We start from the raw sequence: 16,119 nt of genomic DNA, 5'->3' as shown, positions 1-16,119 counted from the left end.
CCTCGTCTTCCTCGCTCTCCCTCCCGCTTCGCCGCCTCCCTCTCTCTCTCCCTCTCAGCCCCCGTCGCTAGTGACCTCTCGGATAACGGTTCCTCCTCCTCCTCCCTCGCTGCTCCCTCGCCCCTTTCCAGATCTCCATCTCCGCGGCGGGGTGTTGCTCGGCGAGGATTGACCCCCGTCCGCCCCCTCTTCGCTTTCCCCTCCCCCTCCCTCGTCCTGATCTCCTGCCCTCTGACCCTCTCTCCTCCCCCCACCCTCTCCTATCCGCCCTTACCCCGAAGCCTCCTTCCCCCTCAACTCATTCCACCCCCTCGACCATGTTGCCACGTGTCCGCTGGCTCCAACTCACCCTCGTCGTGCTGTCCTCCGTCTCGCGGACCCGGGGGCAGAACTGCCCGGCGAACTGCATGTGCCCGGACCCTCACACCGTGGACTGCCGCGGCCGGGGGCTGACCCGGCTGCCCAATCAGATCCCCTTGGACGTGCGCCGGCTGTTGCTGGCCGACAACTGGATACCCCGCATCCCCTCGGACTTCCTGGTCCTGTACAGCGACTTGGTCTACCTGGACCTGCGGAACAACTCCCTCTCCCACATCGAACCGGGGACCCTCAGCACCGCCTCCAGGCTGGTCTTCCTGGACCTGGGGAGCAACAACCTGACGGAAATCCCCAAGGGGACCTTCGGGGAGTCTCGGAGCCTCATCAAGCTGCGGCTGGGCAACAACCCGTACCTGAGCGAGGTGAGCGAGGACGCCTTCCTCGGCCTCACGTCTCTGCGAGAGCTGGAGCTGGAGCGCAACGCGCTGTCCACGCTACAGGTGGGGGCACTGAGTCAGCTGCCCTCGCTGCGGGCGGTGAGGCTGGAGGGCAACCCGTGGGTGTGCAACTGCAACTTTGCCAACCTGTTCTCGTGGCTGATGGAGAACAGCCTCAAGCTTCCCAACGGTAAGCGGCAGCAGCTGAGAAGCACGTGAGCTCAAGTAATGCGTAACATACGACGGTATGATTGTAGATACTTTATTACACTGTTATAAACACTGCTACGGTCTATTTATGCTTTCCCTGTAGAGAGGGAAGCCCCGCCATCGCCCTCCCTCTCCACTCCCTTCATATATAGTGTGCGAGACTTTCTAATATGAGACAATCCCACTGGTTTGAAAGTGAGAGGATGCTTTAAAAAAGAAAATTCTACTTTTTTTAAATACAGAGCAAGACACTTCTTCAAATCTGGAGAAAAAAGGCAAACAAATGGACTCACATTAGGATTTCCAGCTCCACGTGACACCGGGCATACCAACATCGACCTCTACGCTGCGTGGTATCGATCGACGCGCCGCCTCATTTTCATGCAATAGGTTGTTTATGTAATACCTTTGTGACATTTGTGCTGCAGTTCAACAATTATATCAATTATTTTTCCTCCAACGCCAAATTAAAATCCAACCGCTTCACCTTCACCGCTCCATCCACGTTCTAAAGACTCCGTCTCTCTGTGATTCGGACCCGGAGGCTCGAGTTAGATAACACGGGGCTGAAGTTTTGGCGCGGTTGTGTGTGTGTGTGTGTGTGTGTGTGTGCGTATCCGAGACTAAAAGGAGGCCGAGTCCCTTTAGAAGTCTCTTCCTGGGGGGGAGATCTGCTCACACGCAGCTGATTGGTCTCAACATCCCAAACTACCGGATTCTAAAAGGATCCAAGATTTTTCTTAAACACAAAACATCACAATCTGTGCTCTCATACACCGGTCACAAGCAATTCATTCAATTCAGTTCAGTTTATTTTGTCTAGTCCAATATCACAAATTACAAATTTTCTTTACAATCTGTACACATATGACATCCCTGACCTTTGACCTCACATTGGATCAGGAGAAACTCCCACATCATAATGTTTTGATCAGGAGAAAACCATATGTGACTTTACTGAAGGTCAGACATATGTTTATTACTATGTTATTACCCTTATACAAAAAAGACAGTTATCTCATATGAGGAGGGGACATAAACAGATGTGACGGTTCGGCCACACGTGACCAGCAGGTCGGGCCGTTATCAGAACTTTTTATAAACATGTTCGGGTGTGTAAAGGTGCACAGGTGAGGAGCGGGAACGTTTACATCTGTCGCCGTTCCGCGGCGGCTCGATGTTGACCTGCACAGACGAAGAGCGGTGGTTTAAACGCGACCTTTACAGTGTCGTTACGCAACACATTTTTCAGTTTGCTCATTTAAATCTGCTTCTGCGCTGCAAAAGTTTTCATTTCTTCAACTCCCTTTTAAACTGCTGACTGCTCAAAGTGAACGTGCTACATTCGGGTCGTGGAGTTCTGCGCTATCGTTCCTGCAGACGAGCTGGAGCCCGCGAAGTAGAGCGAACTGGCAGGAACACCCAATTCCCCCCCGAGTTACAGGCATTAATCACAGGTTCTAAGTGTCATCCAACTGCACGGCATAATTAATTGCGTCAGCGGCGCCCGGGGGTCAGACGTCAACATCGAAGAAGAAGAAGAAGAAGAAGAAGAAGAAGTGGCTGCCAACTGGCCCCGGCCATCACATATACACCCAAATGGAGACAGTAATGCGCATCACACTTCATGTGCAGCTCTCACATCCCCATCAGCGAGTGTTTGCTTTACGACCCCAGAGACGAGTCCACACACACACACACACACACACACACACACACACACACACACACACACACACACACACACACACACACACACACACACACACACACACACACGGGACTCCTGGAGTGTATGGGACGTTTTAAGTAGTCCATGTTTTGTCTCGGGTGTTATTGTATTCGTTGGCCATTAATTAAAAAGGTGTCTGGGATGTAATTTGTGGTGCTGAGCATGCTGGGGGATTGGATGACACATGACATCTTAGCTAACGGAGGAGTGATTATTCTTCTCTTCGGATGCAAATTAGTTCTGTGACAAAAACATCACATCCAACCTGAAAAGAATCCTCGAAAACACTTTTTTTTTTTTTAAATTGAGTATAGTTGCTATTTGTACAAAAAAAGTTCCAATATTTGGCATTTTCAAAACAATAACGTGCAACCTGGACACATTTAAATGAGTGCAAATATGTGTGTCAAGTTTTATTAGTATTCGCGGCTGCAATGAGCCTCTTCATGCTCAATGTTGAGCTCTTATTTTGAAGGGCAACAGCAAAAAAAGCCGAGACCATATGACGACGCTCTCCGTTTTCTTGTGCGTGCAGCTTTTACATTGTTTGGGACAATCTGTCGAGTTTGAGACAAAATTATTATTTTTAAAATAAGAAGTCTTGTGACTGCTGCGGGAACATTTTACCACGTTATTGTTGCAGTTAAATAGACACAAAGGAGCGCGGATGATTACAAAAACGCAGCCCGGCTCGCACATGCGGGGCATCGAACTGCCGGACCTCATCAGCATAATGACCGAGCGCTCCATAGCGGTGACCTTTTCCTCTGGAACGCCGTTACGTAATAACAGATGGACTCTCATTAGTGGATGGGGGTTGACGAGATGAGCCTTTTTTTATATGTATCAATCAGCGTTATGAGTGTGGGTGCTTCAACTTAATATGTCGTTCATCATGGAGGAAATCAATTAGAGAAACACGGAATTACTCACGTGTGTGTGTGTGTGTGTGTTGCATCCTCATCGTACAATAAAATAATCGTCCGTGCCGGAAAAAATAGCATTTTTAATATACAGTGAAAAACCATGGAGGAAGATGTATCCCGGCTGACGTTATTCTGGATGCTGATATTTGGACGCCTGTTAAAAGAACATAAAAACTAAGGATTAAATGTAATATAATAGTTATGAACTCCAAAAGCAATTTAAAATCTTTTTTTTTTAAACAGCATTTTATGTCTTACGTCAGTTTTTATCAAAACTACATTGATGTATTCACTCTTTGCAACACAGGTGAATTATACATATTTAATACAATCACACAATAGAACATTAGCCTGTCGAAGGTATTTAGGACACAGTGTGACAGAGACGCTCTTCACTATCACCATTTAAACTGCATCACAGCCTCTCATCGGCATCACAGCGTTGTCGTCAGAACCTTCCAGTAAAACATCGTCTGAAACTCATTAAAAAAAATAGTCAATAAAACACAGACATAACTGCATACCGCTATTTTAGAGATGCATATCCTCGGCCTGCATAACCCGGCCGCTGTAAACCCCAATTCCCTTTCCATTTCTCACCTCCTGATTTCCCCCGTGTGATTCCAGGTACTCAGAGCGGCGCTCCGACTCTCCCGTTTGCCTAAGTTTGATTACTGCGGGTCGGCGCGAGGAGTGGGCGGAAAAGAAAAAAAAACTCCATTAAGAATTCTGGACTCTGGATAGTAACACATTTTATTTTGAGCTGCGAAGGATTCCAAGACACACACACACACACACACACACACACACACACACACACACACACACACACACACACACACACACACACACACACACACACACACACACACACACACACACACAACATATGTTGCTTCTTTAAAACCACCAATCATGAATCATGAATGTTTCGATCGGGGCGACGAGTGTAAACATGATCCGCCGCGGTCTCTGGTGCTCCTGGGTTAAGGATGAACAAAGGCCATGTATAATTTAAAGAGACACGGCTCTACCACCACACTGGTTCGGGGTAATTGGAGCCAGACCCCCCCCCCCCCCCCCCAACTCCCTAAACGAGAGAACCCAAAGCCCGTCGTGGTTTCCGTGTGACGGGGGTCAAAGTCTGATTTGACTCCGGCTCGATCAAGTCGCGGCATTCCTTATATATATATATATATATATATATATATATATATACACTACCGTTCAAAAGTTTGGGGTCATCCAGACAATTTCGTGTCTTCCATGAAAACTCACTTTTATTTATCAAATGAATTGAAAATTGAATAGAAAATATAGTCAAGACATTGACAAGGTTAGAAATAATGATTAATATTTGAAGTATTAATTTTGTTCTTCAAACTTCAAGCTCAAAGGAAGGCCAGTTGTATAGCTTATATCACCAGTATAACTGTTTTCAGCTGTGCTAACATAATTGCACAAGGGTTTTCGAATCAGATATTTGTCTTCTAAGGCGATTAGCAAACACAATGTACCATTAGAACACTGGAGTGATCGTTGATGGAAATGGGCCTCTATACACCTATGGAGATATTTCATTAGAAACCAGACGTTTCCACCTAGAATAGTCATTTACCACATTAACAATGTAGAGAGTGTATTTTTGATTAATGTTATCTTTATTGAAAAAACAGTGCTTTTCTTTGAAAAATAAAGACATTTCTCAGTGACCCCAAACTTTTGAACGGTAGTGTATATATATATATATATATATATATCTTTATGAGCGTGTGATGAGAAAGAAAAACAATCTGCCGCATTAACTGCAGGCCGACTGGCTTATTCTTTTTTTTATCTCGGCCTAGTTTGCTTAGTTTATTTAAAGTCGGGATGTGTGAGAGCGAGTGGACGCATTTACACGGTGTGATAGACTCGGCTGCCGCGTGCACAGAAGCAGAGAGGGATGGACGTGACGGTGTCAGGAAATGTTTTTAAGAAAAAGGTGAGAAGCCAGCGGGGCTTTATCCCACGTGACGGAGACTCGTCTCTCGGAGGTGAAGCCCGACGTGGATATTCAGCGTTTTCCTTCACGTTTCTTCTCCTCCGCCGTTTCAACCGCCGCGTCTCGTGTTTGTGAAGTAGCTCATTGTGGACGCGTCGCCTGAGCCGCGAGGCGTTGAGAGCGCAGGTGATGTCAGCGAGAAGGAATTCCCTCCTGAATGATTCCCCCCCCCCCCCCCCCCGCTGTCACGCGGATGGATGCCCGTCGTTCATTCTCCGATACTCTTGCCCTCCTCTCGTATGAATCTCACGTCGTGTTCCCCCTCGAGACTCGTCCTTCCTTCCCCCGCCATCGCAAATGGAATAATTATTCTCCATCGCTTTGGACTTGAGTGGCACATCCGGTCTGAGAGAGGACACGCCTCCGCGAGTCATTATCGCGACTGTGTCTCGTGGTTTTGGGAACAAGGGAAGACTCGCGGGAGTCCGCCGACGTGAGGTCGGTGCGTCGGCGGTGCGGAGATCAATCTGGACGGACGGCGCGTGGCGTTGAGGGAGGCTCCGAGCCTCCGATATCAAACTGTCACGGCGAGGTCGATCCATGACCGCGGAGACAGCAGATAGCCCCCCTCCCCCCCCCCCCCCCCGCGGGGCTGTAATCCTCAAAAGTGATCCGTCAACTGCCCCTTGCCAGGAGTGTAACATCGCTGCGTGGGCCGGCATACCTGAGAGTGCGAGGGCTTGATTTGTGTTACATGATTTAATTATAATAATATAGTATAATTAATATTTCAAAATTATAATTTTTTTATCCAGTGGGCTTTTATTATCAGAATTTTTATCTTTTTTAATGTTTTTTTAGAAGTGACTGTTTATGCGTCGTGTTTTCTCTCTGCCACGGTAGAGCGTGACGAGGTCTAAATTAATCTCAACAGCTTTCATTATAGATTTTTCTGAAGGGAAAATCTCGAAGAACATGCATTTGACGCATTCATATAATCCTCGGACATCAAATCTCACAGATGAGTCTGCAGCTCTCATTCCATCCACAGAACACATTTATTTAATCAAATAGGCAACAAATAAAGTGACGGGTGAGTTAGCGTCTCTACCACACTGCCTCATAGATAGTTGTAAAGACAGAAATCGTACGCTGAGTTAAACAGCCGGTGATGTGAAGACCTGGAGAAGCTCCACATTTGAGTGTAAACACCTGACAATATTAAAAAGAGGTGGCTGCACACCAAGAACCAGCCTGTTTATGGGTAGTGAATGTACTTTTTTAGCAAAAAACATTCAGTCTGGTTACTCTTATTTCTCACAGCACTGTCAGGATGGGAAAACTAACCGAACTGCCCTTTATTTGCATTCAGGAGCACATTATGATACAGAAGCAGCTCGTTAGCCTTGTGGTTAACACAGTGGTTCTCACACTCTAGTGGGGCGCAGTGGTATTACAGGAGGAAATACAGAAAGACCTTTTGAGAACTTCACATATTACAAAATACACGTACATAGAACGAAGTCATTGATAAATACATGTTCAAATGCCTGAACCTTCGTGTAGATGTTGAATAAGCACGGGCGGAGGAGTCACAAAAAGATATGTCGATAAAAATTGAGCAAAGACCATTTTGTTGGTGGTGGGACGTGAACATTGTTCTTCCTCCCAAAGTGGGGCGTGACAGTTTGAGAACCACTGGGTCAACACAAGGTCAATGTCATTCTGCTGTGGGACATTTTTTGCAGCGATTTGTTAATTAGTGAATCCAGCAAACAAAAAAACCCTAAATTTTTAATCATCTGAATTGATTGTAGAATAATGGATGCTGCCGATTTGTTGACATTCTGAATTATGGTAATGGCAGATATAATGGCAAAGAAATATCACGCTGACCCCGGATACTGATTTGTGTCGCCCACGGTCGGAGGTCACATGACGTTGAGTCCGGACGCCGACAGATGTGCACACGGACTCAACCGACGAGATGCAATACCGAGAAACTGTAATCGCGGTGCTGCTTCCAGAAGATTCCACTTCGGGACAAATAGCACGGCTGTTCCAAGTAATCCTCCCTTTGTCCGGCAGTGTAACGAGCCTGTGTGTGTATTGTGTAATGTGAGTTCTTAAAGGCGGCGGTGGAAAGGCCCCATCAAATGGGTGATTGCATTCCAATACATGACGCGTCTACTGTAAGCCAGACCAGACAGGACCGTCTCCAAGGCCACATCTCGGAGGCGATCTCTGACCGTGAATATGGAAATAATCCATTCATCTCAGGCACAGACATACAGACTAGGAGCTACAATATAGAACACTTTGAAGTCTATTCAATGCAAGATAAAAAAAAACCCAACACAATTGGCTTTTTGGTGTGTAGGTGTGTGTGTGTGTGTGTGTGTGTGCGTATCTTGTGACTTCTAATTGAATGTTTTAGGAAATGTGAGAATCTGTACCTTGTAAAAAGGGATTAGTGTCACTAAATTGTATCGAGCTCAAAAAGAGTTCAGTTACAACCCTAATTAATCCTGCAGAGTCAATCGGAGGAGCACGGAAACCAATTCAATGCCATCACTCATGGACATTATTTATTAATCCACCGTCACTTAAAACTTCCGACGCTGCTTCAGGCTTTTCTTTCTCTTTACATTTATTCTGAGAAATGTAAAATGTGTTATTTATTATCGTATTTTTCTAGTATCACAAAATCAAAAGAGAGAAGCTGTAACATTTGCATTAGAACAAAGCATGTTGGGAAGTGATGTCCAGCCAAGTGTGTGCATGCTCAGTATCTGTAAGGGTAAAGGTGCGTTCACACAAAAAGCAATACGATTTTTCGCGTCGCCCAAAACGCGTGAGTTTACTCGCTCGACCATGTGCCGTGTTCACGCCATAAGCGTTGAGACGCTCCGCGAGGGACGGGGCTTATCTCCGTGTCTCGTCCCCGTAAAGACCGTCATCATCTCCTTCATCCACCAGAATAACTAACCACTAGTTCTGCTTCATATTTGTTGTGGTCAACCTTAAGTCGGCTCAACAGGAAAACCGGGTCGGAACAGGCAGATCAGAATTAATATTTTGGAATATGCTGGAGAGCTTGGCACTTACACACAAGAAGACAAACTGGCAGCGGACGAGTGGAAGCGAGGGAGCTAAATAGTGAGGGGCTAATGAGGGGATGAGCTGCAGGTGAGAAGGGCGTGAGGACCAGGTGAAGGTAATGAGAGACTAACGAGGTGGTCAGAGGCAGGTGAGAAGGGCGTGAGGACCAGGTGAAGGGAATGAGAGACTAACGAGGTGGTCAGAGGCAGGTGAGAAGGGCGTGAGGACCAGGTGAAGGGAATGAGGGACTAACGAGGTGGTCAGAGGCAGGTGAGAAGGGTGTGAGGACCAGGTGAAGGGAATGAGAGACTAACGAGGTGGTCAGAGGCAGGTGAGAAGGGCGTGAGGACCAACGAGGTGGTCAGAGGCAGGTGAGAAGTGCGTGAGGACCAGGTGAAGGGAATGAGAGACTAACGAGGTGGTCAGAGGCAGGTGAGAAGGGCGTGAGGACTAGGTGAAGGGAGTGAGGGACTAACGAGGTGGTCAGAGGCAGGTGAGAAGGGCGTGAGGACCAGGTGAAGGGAGTGAGAGACTAACGAGGTGGTCAGAGGCAGGTGAGAAGGGCGTGAGGACCAGGTGAAGGGAATGAGGGACTAACGAGGTGGTCAGAGGCAGGTGAGAAGGGCGTGAGGACCAGGTGAAGGGAATGAGAGACTAACGAGGTGGTCAGAGGCAGGTGAGAAGGGCGTGAGGACCAGGTGAAGGTAATGAGAGACTAACGAGGTGGTCAGAGGCAGGTGAGAAGGGCGTGAGGACCAGGTGAAGGGAATGAGGGACTAACGAGGTGGTCAGAGGCAGGTGAGAAGGGCGTGAGGACCAGGTGAAGGGAATGAGAGACAATCAGGTGAGGATGACAGGATCTGGAACGACAGGAGAGTTCCTCAAGCAGGCCGGATGAACTATGAAGGTGGAGAAGTCATGAGAGTATCGGTGGGAGTGGCCACCCACATTGCAAAGGCTTCATCTCTACCCACCGATTGGCGAACATTCACATCGATACGTCTAGTCAAGAAGGTATTACCTGCTGCGTGGACGATGGTGTGAGGAGCTCTTGCAGAACTACGAGAGACTGTTGGCGTCATTGATCGGTGTCTCTGTCGAGCACTTTACATCAAAACTCAGAGGTTAACAAAAATCTACCGATCTGGATCTCATTTGTAGTCACGAAGAAGAAGAAGGAGAAGGAAGAGTACGAAGAAGAAGGAAGAAGTGAGGAAGAAGATGAACAAGAACAAGACGATAAAGGAAGAAGAAGAACAAGAAGTACAAGAGAACAAGAAGATGAAGGAAGAAGAAGAAGGAAAAAAGAGGGAAGAGAGGAAGAAGAACAAGAAGAAGAACAAGAAGATGAAGGAAGACGACGAAGAAGGAAAAGGAAAAGAAGAGGAAGAAGAAAGAGGAAGTCTATGTGTACAGATTGTAAAGCACTCCGAGACAAATTTGTAATTTGTGAAATTGGGCTATACAAATAAACTGAATTGAATTGAATTGAAGGAGAAGGAAGAAGAACAAGAAGATGAAGGAAAAAGAAGAAGAATTATTAAAATGTCCACGGAACAATAAAACTGGTTGAAAGTGACCGGTACACGGAGAGCAGCTCTTTCTGATCGATCGTACTTTCATCGTGAGATGATTTATTTTGGTCTCTTTCCGATACTCTTCACAGTGTCACTGAGTTTTAGTCGTTTCTTCGTCGTTCATCTTCACCTCCACCTGACCTGTAGTCGTGCGGCGAGTGTGTGTGTGTTGTATCCACCGAGCAACTCCGTCTCATAAGGGAAGGTTTGACCCGACAGTTATTAAATCAGCTCCCGCTCTTCGGGAGGAAAAAAATAAACGCATTGCGTGTTGAGTTCACATCTCTCATCAAGTTTTTTTAAATTTAATACTCGAGGACAACAACAAAAAAGGACACCATGCAAAATATGCACTCTGCAATCCCTCCAGAGATCTGGTCTCCAATGCGCATCACCTGAAAATAAATAAGATAAACTGCGTGCTTGCCCTTCTCCATGATGTTATTTCATCCAACATTTCCATAAATCTGCCGTCACCCACCGAGTGTCTCGTAAATCCGTCTAATCTCGTTTTCCTGTTGCGCCGCAGGTGTGGAGGGCATGGAGTGCTCGCTGCCCATGGACGGCAGGCGCGTCTCCCTGAGCCAGCTCTCCAAGGACAGCTTCCGCGAGTGCCAGGCCACGCTGACGCTCACGGACCTGCTCATCATCATCTTCTCGGGCATCTCCGTGTCCGTGGTGGCCATCATGACGAGCTTCTTCCTGGCGTCGACCGTCCACTTCTTCCAGCGCTGGAGTAAAGGCGCCAAGGGGGATGAGGAGGAGAGTGAGGAGTGAGGAGGGGTGTTTTAAAAACGTGCTTCAAACTGTGAGAGGACACCGCGGGCAGCGTTGACAGGTGTCCCGCCTCCGCCGTCGCCGCCTCCCTGGTGCACGTCCAGGACAGTTCAGGGGGAGGATCTCGCCCCGGTAGGGTTACAGTGGTTTCCTTTTCACATGTGATACGGTAGCGAAGGACATTCCCAAGGAATGAGCCAAAATAATTAGAGAGCTTGCCCTGCTCCAGTTGCGAAATGATGATACAAGAGATCGTATTTTTGGCGGTCGTCTTTTACGGCTACCGGTACACGGCTCAATGTCGTAGGCCCGTGTAGACATAGTGAGGTTAACATCTTTATAATTAAAGAGTAAAAATTATCACCAAAAAATATTATAATAATGTGACTGGGGTGCTTTCCATTAGCGTTAGATTGGAATCCTGTAAAGTGATGTCAAAGTTTTAGAGGATTTTCATGGTGGAGTCGTCTGTGTGGGGAAGAACCCGTAACCCCATAACAACAAAAAGGATGTCATATCGACCTTTGACCTCAGTAATTAACTGCCTATATACCATGATATCCTGCCATTTACAGTGTTTTTTTGTTTTTTTTGGAGCCTCACTCAAATTAAAAGCCACTACTGTTGGCATAAACGGTGGCAGAGGTGTCCACTTGAAGGAGGGTTGGGATAAAGGTGAGGTGTTGCTGCAGGTAGCTGATATATTGCAGGCAGGAGGAGTTCCCATTGGGTCTACGTGTTCTTTCAGCAGTATATTCGCAATATAATCACAAATGTATGTACAAAAGAAAACAATGTACATTCAAACAAAACGTTTAAACCAAGAGGATGTACTGTATCTATCCTTAGATTGATAACTGTTACCTGTGTAGAAGATACAAAAATCTTAAATCTTAAATTACGATATTAAAATAGAATCTACGTAGAAATATTGTGTCAAATAACGCACTTTATATGGTGAACCTAATATTGGCAAGCGGCCTAATTACACTATGTAGACTGGTTTTGTCTTCATCCGCCAAAGAGTAGTTTTAGGTGAGGGAGAGATTGTATACGAGGACTTAGTTGTGGATCTTCTGTGATTTTAGTTGAGCTAGGGAAGGCAGCACGGTAGCCAAATCACGCTTTGTATACTCATATTATACTCAAACAGTTGTGGTCTCCAAAGATGAGCATTTCCTTCTAGAACCAGCTGTATTACTTTAGCCTTTAACATGGAAGACATAGGTATTCGCTGTCCAAGGGTGGTGGGCAAGATGTTTGTCACTTCTAGAATACATATATATATATATATTAACTTTAAGAAATCCAGAATTGATATGTCACTAACTCTCAATCAGTTTATTAGATTTTAAAGAAATATCTTCTGATATTGTCGCAAAGCTGCAGATTTGATGTCCTGGAAAAGTCTCGTTAAAGAAAAGAAAAAACCCTCTGACTGTATCGACAGCATCAGCATTCACGAGAGCGGCAGATTTAAAAAAGCCACGCCCTGAATATTATGGATTCCGGTCCGTCGTTTGCCGTCCTGGATGCTTAAATCTTCCTCCATTAGGATTTGGAAGGCTCAAAGCCGGAGTATTACACCGCTCATAAGGTCTTAAGTTATGTTATACTGCTGCCCACATTATTGTACGGCATGAATAAATCAGCGAAATTGTCACGCCCATAAATGCAAACAAGAAGATAGAAAAAAAGTTATAATTCATGTGTGGTTATCAAAAGATGAAAAGGAATTCCAAATGCCTGCGTCGGATAAGAAGAATTCATAACCCTGAATATGCAGCGTTATGAAGTCCATTATATTTTTTTGCAGAAACGATAAAGAAATAAATATTTATTTTTGGGGTTATTTTTCATTTACCAGCATCAATAAAAGCACAATAATCTCACAGGAGCCAAAAAATGTCCCCACTGTAATGTTTGTTTCCATTCATAATGTGTATCGTCACATAAACAGAGTGAGAGTTGAACTTTATGGATGTTTGGTTATCTGCCAGAATTCAAAATGGCTGCCGGTTTGAACTGAAGACAAAAATCAACTTAAATTAGAAGAAAACGACGGACAGACTGACTAATGCCAATGATTTCCATTTGCGCCATTTAATATTTCCTATGGCAACAGATAACCTGAAGCTAACGAATGAGGGCGTAGAGGACTCGCAACGGAAGTTATGAAAAGCATTTTGATTTCGTTAGCATTCGAGGAAGCAAGTTCATTACTTTGAGTGGTTTCTCCCGTCCCCCCCGGATGAGAAACTGCTTCCTCCACGGACATCTGGGGAGTCGAGCAATCAGAGGGGAAATGTTTTTATACATATCATTATCATTTCTAACTACTGTGTAGTTATTGTATATGAACACATTGTTACGTTAGCTTAGCCGTTAGCCCGAAAGCATATGTTCGCATGACACTTCTTTCTCTTGCTCATTTTATTAAGTGACACATATCGGCACACTAGAGCATGCACTGTCGAGCTATCGGCAGTATAAACTTCAGATTCATGTCTATTTTTCTATTAAAACCTTTCAGAATGAAGACTTTATTTACTCCGTCAGTCCCCCAAAGTCCCTTTTTTTCCGACGCCCTGAGAAACAGTTTGTCTTCGACATTGCTTGAAATACCAAAATCCATGTTCCCGTATGTTTTTGTCAGATAAATGTCGGAATGGCTCAAATCTCGAGGACGCGACCGAAGAGCGCGACGTCATTGGCTGCAGCCGAATGCATCTCCAAATGTCAAAACAGACCGTGTGTGTGTGTGTGTGTGTGTAGCTGTATATTGATGTTTGGTTAAAAGAAATCTAATAAATAGAAGAAATACAATAAAATCCTTTTCTGTCTTCTGTTTTTTTATCATTAAGAACGTGATATGTCGGCATACACACACCAACCTGCTGGAAGGAATATGTTTAATACTGCTGGTAACATTGGAAATTGGATTCTCACGGTGAAGTCATGTCTACTGCTGAGTGTTAATAATGACTTAACCCTTGTGTTGCCTTCGGGTCATTTTGACCCGAATCAATATTACACCCTCCCCCCGCCTTTGGGTCATTTTGACCTGATTCAATGTTTCACCCTCCTGTTACCTTTATATTTACTAACATATTTTACCCTTTGGGTTCAATTTGACGCCAGCAATTAAAACCTCCAGAAAATTATTAGAATTAATATTGTTTTCCAAGTTTAAGTGTGAGGCACTTTATGTTTGTTTGTTGACTACCGAAAGAACACCGACATTAAACATTGAATGGGGTCAAATTAATCCTAAAGCGGGGGGAGGGTGTAATATTGATTCGGGTCAAAATAACCCGAAGGCAACACAAGGGTTAATAATAAATAATAAGAAGAATTTCCCGGAGCCGACTGATTTCGTCTCGTCGCGGCGAGCGAGTGAGCGAAGGCTCCTCTGTGCACACGGCTCAGCGTGTTATCATCACACTGCAGGTATGCAAATGGATGCGCTATTTTTGGACAGGACGTTGGAGAAATTAGACTTTTAAAAAAAAAATCTTAAAAAAGCATCCTCTTGCGTAACAATCCTCCGGGCCTGTTCATGGACAATCTCTTACAAAGAAGAGCTCCGTGCATTCGGATAATCAGACATACAAAATTCATTGCCACACATTTCTATCCCCCGGCTCATCCTCTCCTTTTTTCTGGCTGCCTCTGGTGTCTTTTTTAATATTTAAATTCTTCAGCTTATATGAGGCTCTGTTATTTTTATTATTATTTTATTCTTATTTTATTATAAGACAAAAGACAATACATAGACACCTAGAGGATGACGATACAGTGCGGACGACAAAACAAAGGACAAAACATCATAAAGTCAGAGTATTGAGAAAAAGAAGAAAATAAATAAAAATAAATAAATAAAAATGCATGTGTACATGTGTGCGCGTTTGTGAGCTTTTTTATTATTATTTTTTATTTATTTAAAGAAACAAAATACATAGATGAAGGCAGATGAATATGTATGAGCGTATGCATATACGTGGAATTTAATTGGGTTCCAGGCAAGGGAAAATAAAAATCTAAATGAATTAAGATGAATTAACTATCTTATAAAATGAGGCTCTGTTACGACGACTCTGGTCCACAGAGGTCTGCGTTTCTTTATTCTTCCCTCATGCTAACGATTCACTTCCCCGCACGAGGCTTTCCTTCACCAGTCTGATGTCAAAGAATCACCGGATTAAACCAAACCTCACCCACTTGGTGGGGTGTTCGGAGAAAAAAAAAAAAGAGGGGCAGAAAACAATATGAGATATTTGAGATTGAAAACGCCGCATATGAGCCTTCGCCGTGTGCCGGTGCACCGCAGTAAAGATGCCTGTGAGGGTGGTGGTCGTGATGAGGATTCTCCTGCAACCATTTACCTCATTTTGGTTGTCATGGCTACACAGCCGGAGGGGCCCCCGTGCACTTTGGACAGCGAGGCGGTAAACAAGGCAGAGGAGGGAGGGATGCTGGGAAAGCGGCGGTGTGGCCCTCGGTGAGGGCTGCCTCGCCTCTCTTTCCACACGTCAACTTAACCGGACCTGGCATTTAAAAAAAAGAAGAGATGTCCACAGCGCCGTGACCCCGCGAACCAATCTGTGACTTCCACGTCCGTCCTCCCACTTTGATTTCTCTGAGTGCATTGTGATAGGTCAGATGAGGATATTCAGCCATATTATTGAGGAGTGCACTGCATGGAGTAAAGCCATTGACTTGAGAGACGTCGTAAGAGGCTATATTATTGGTTTATTGTAGCCGCCTATGAAAACCGGCTCACGGCGAGAGATTAAATACTATATACTAATATATACTAATGCTTACTTATGGTACTTTTGCAGAAGAAATATTACTTGGATTCTTGTTCTGAGTTTGTACTCTTGGTTGATGCACTTATTGTAAGTCTCTTTGGATAAAAGTGTTAGCTAAATGACAACTGAAGCGTTAGCTAAAATAAAACTGAATGTAATGTTATGTAATGATCCAGGTCACTTAATAAAATCAAAAAAAATTAAAAAAAGGATATTTACTTGTTGATGTCAGTGAACTCTAA

The 16,119-nt window shown here is 44.9% G+C and overlaps 1 protein-coding gene across 1 annotated transcript; it reads left to right on the top strand.

Moving 5' to 3' along the window:
- The first annotated feature begins 223 nt into the window (after positions 1–223).
- Positions 224–13,888, top strand: lrrc38b (leucine rich repeat containing 38b). The gene is made up of 2 exons (XM_056436907.1): positions 224–945; positions 10,816–13,888. Exons 1-2 carry the CDS (start codon positions 318–320, stop codon positions 11,061–11,063), a joined length of 876 nt encoding a protein of 291 aa, XP_056292882.1. The 5' UTR covers positions 224–317; the 3' UTR covers positions 11,064–13,888.
- Positions 13,889–16,119: the final 2,231 nt, after the last annotated feature.

The sequence above is a fragment of the Pseudoliparis swirei genome, chromosome 18, assembly GCF_029220125.1.
Source record: "Pseudoliparis swirei isolate HS2019 ecotype Mariana Trench chromosome 18, NWPU_hadal_v1, whole genome shotgun sequence".
NCBI classification, from domain to species: Eukaryota; Metazoa; Chordata; class Actinopteri; order Perciformes; family Liparidae; genus Pseudoliparis; species Pseudoliparis swirei.
Note: the sequence above shows the minus strand (reverse complement) of the source record. Positions and strands in the feature narration are given on the sequence as shown.

What these genes read in the sequence shown, in the direction of transcription:
- lrrc38b (XM_056436907.1), top strand. Translation starts at nt 318, where the DNA reads ATGTTGCCACGTGTCCGCTGGCTCCAACTCACCCTCGTCGTGCTGTCC. An exon ending in CAGCCTCAAGCTTCCCAACG is followed by an intron (nt 946 to 10,815) that starts GTAAGCGGCAGC and finishes GTTGCGCCGCAG; the next exon opens with GTGTGGAGGGCATGGAGTGC.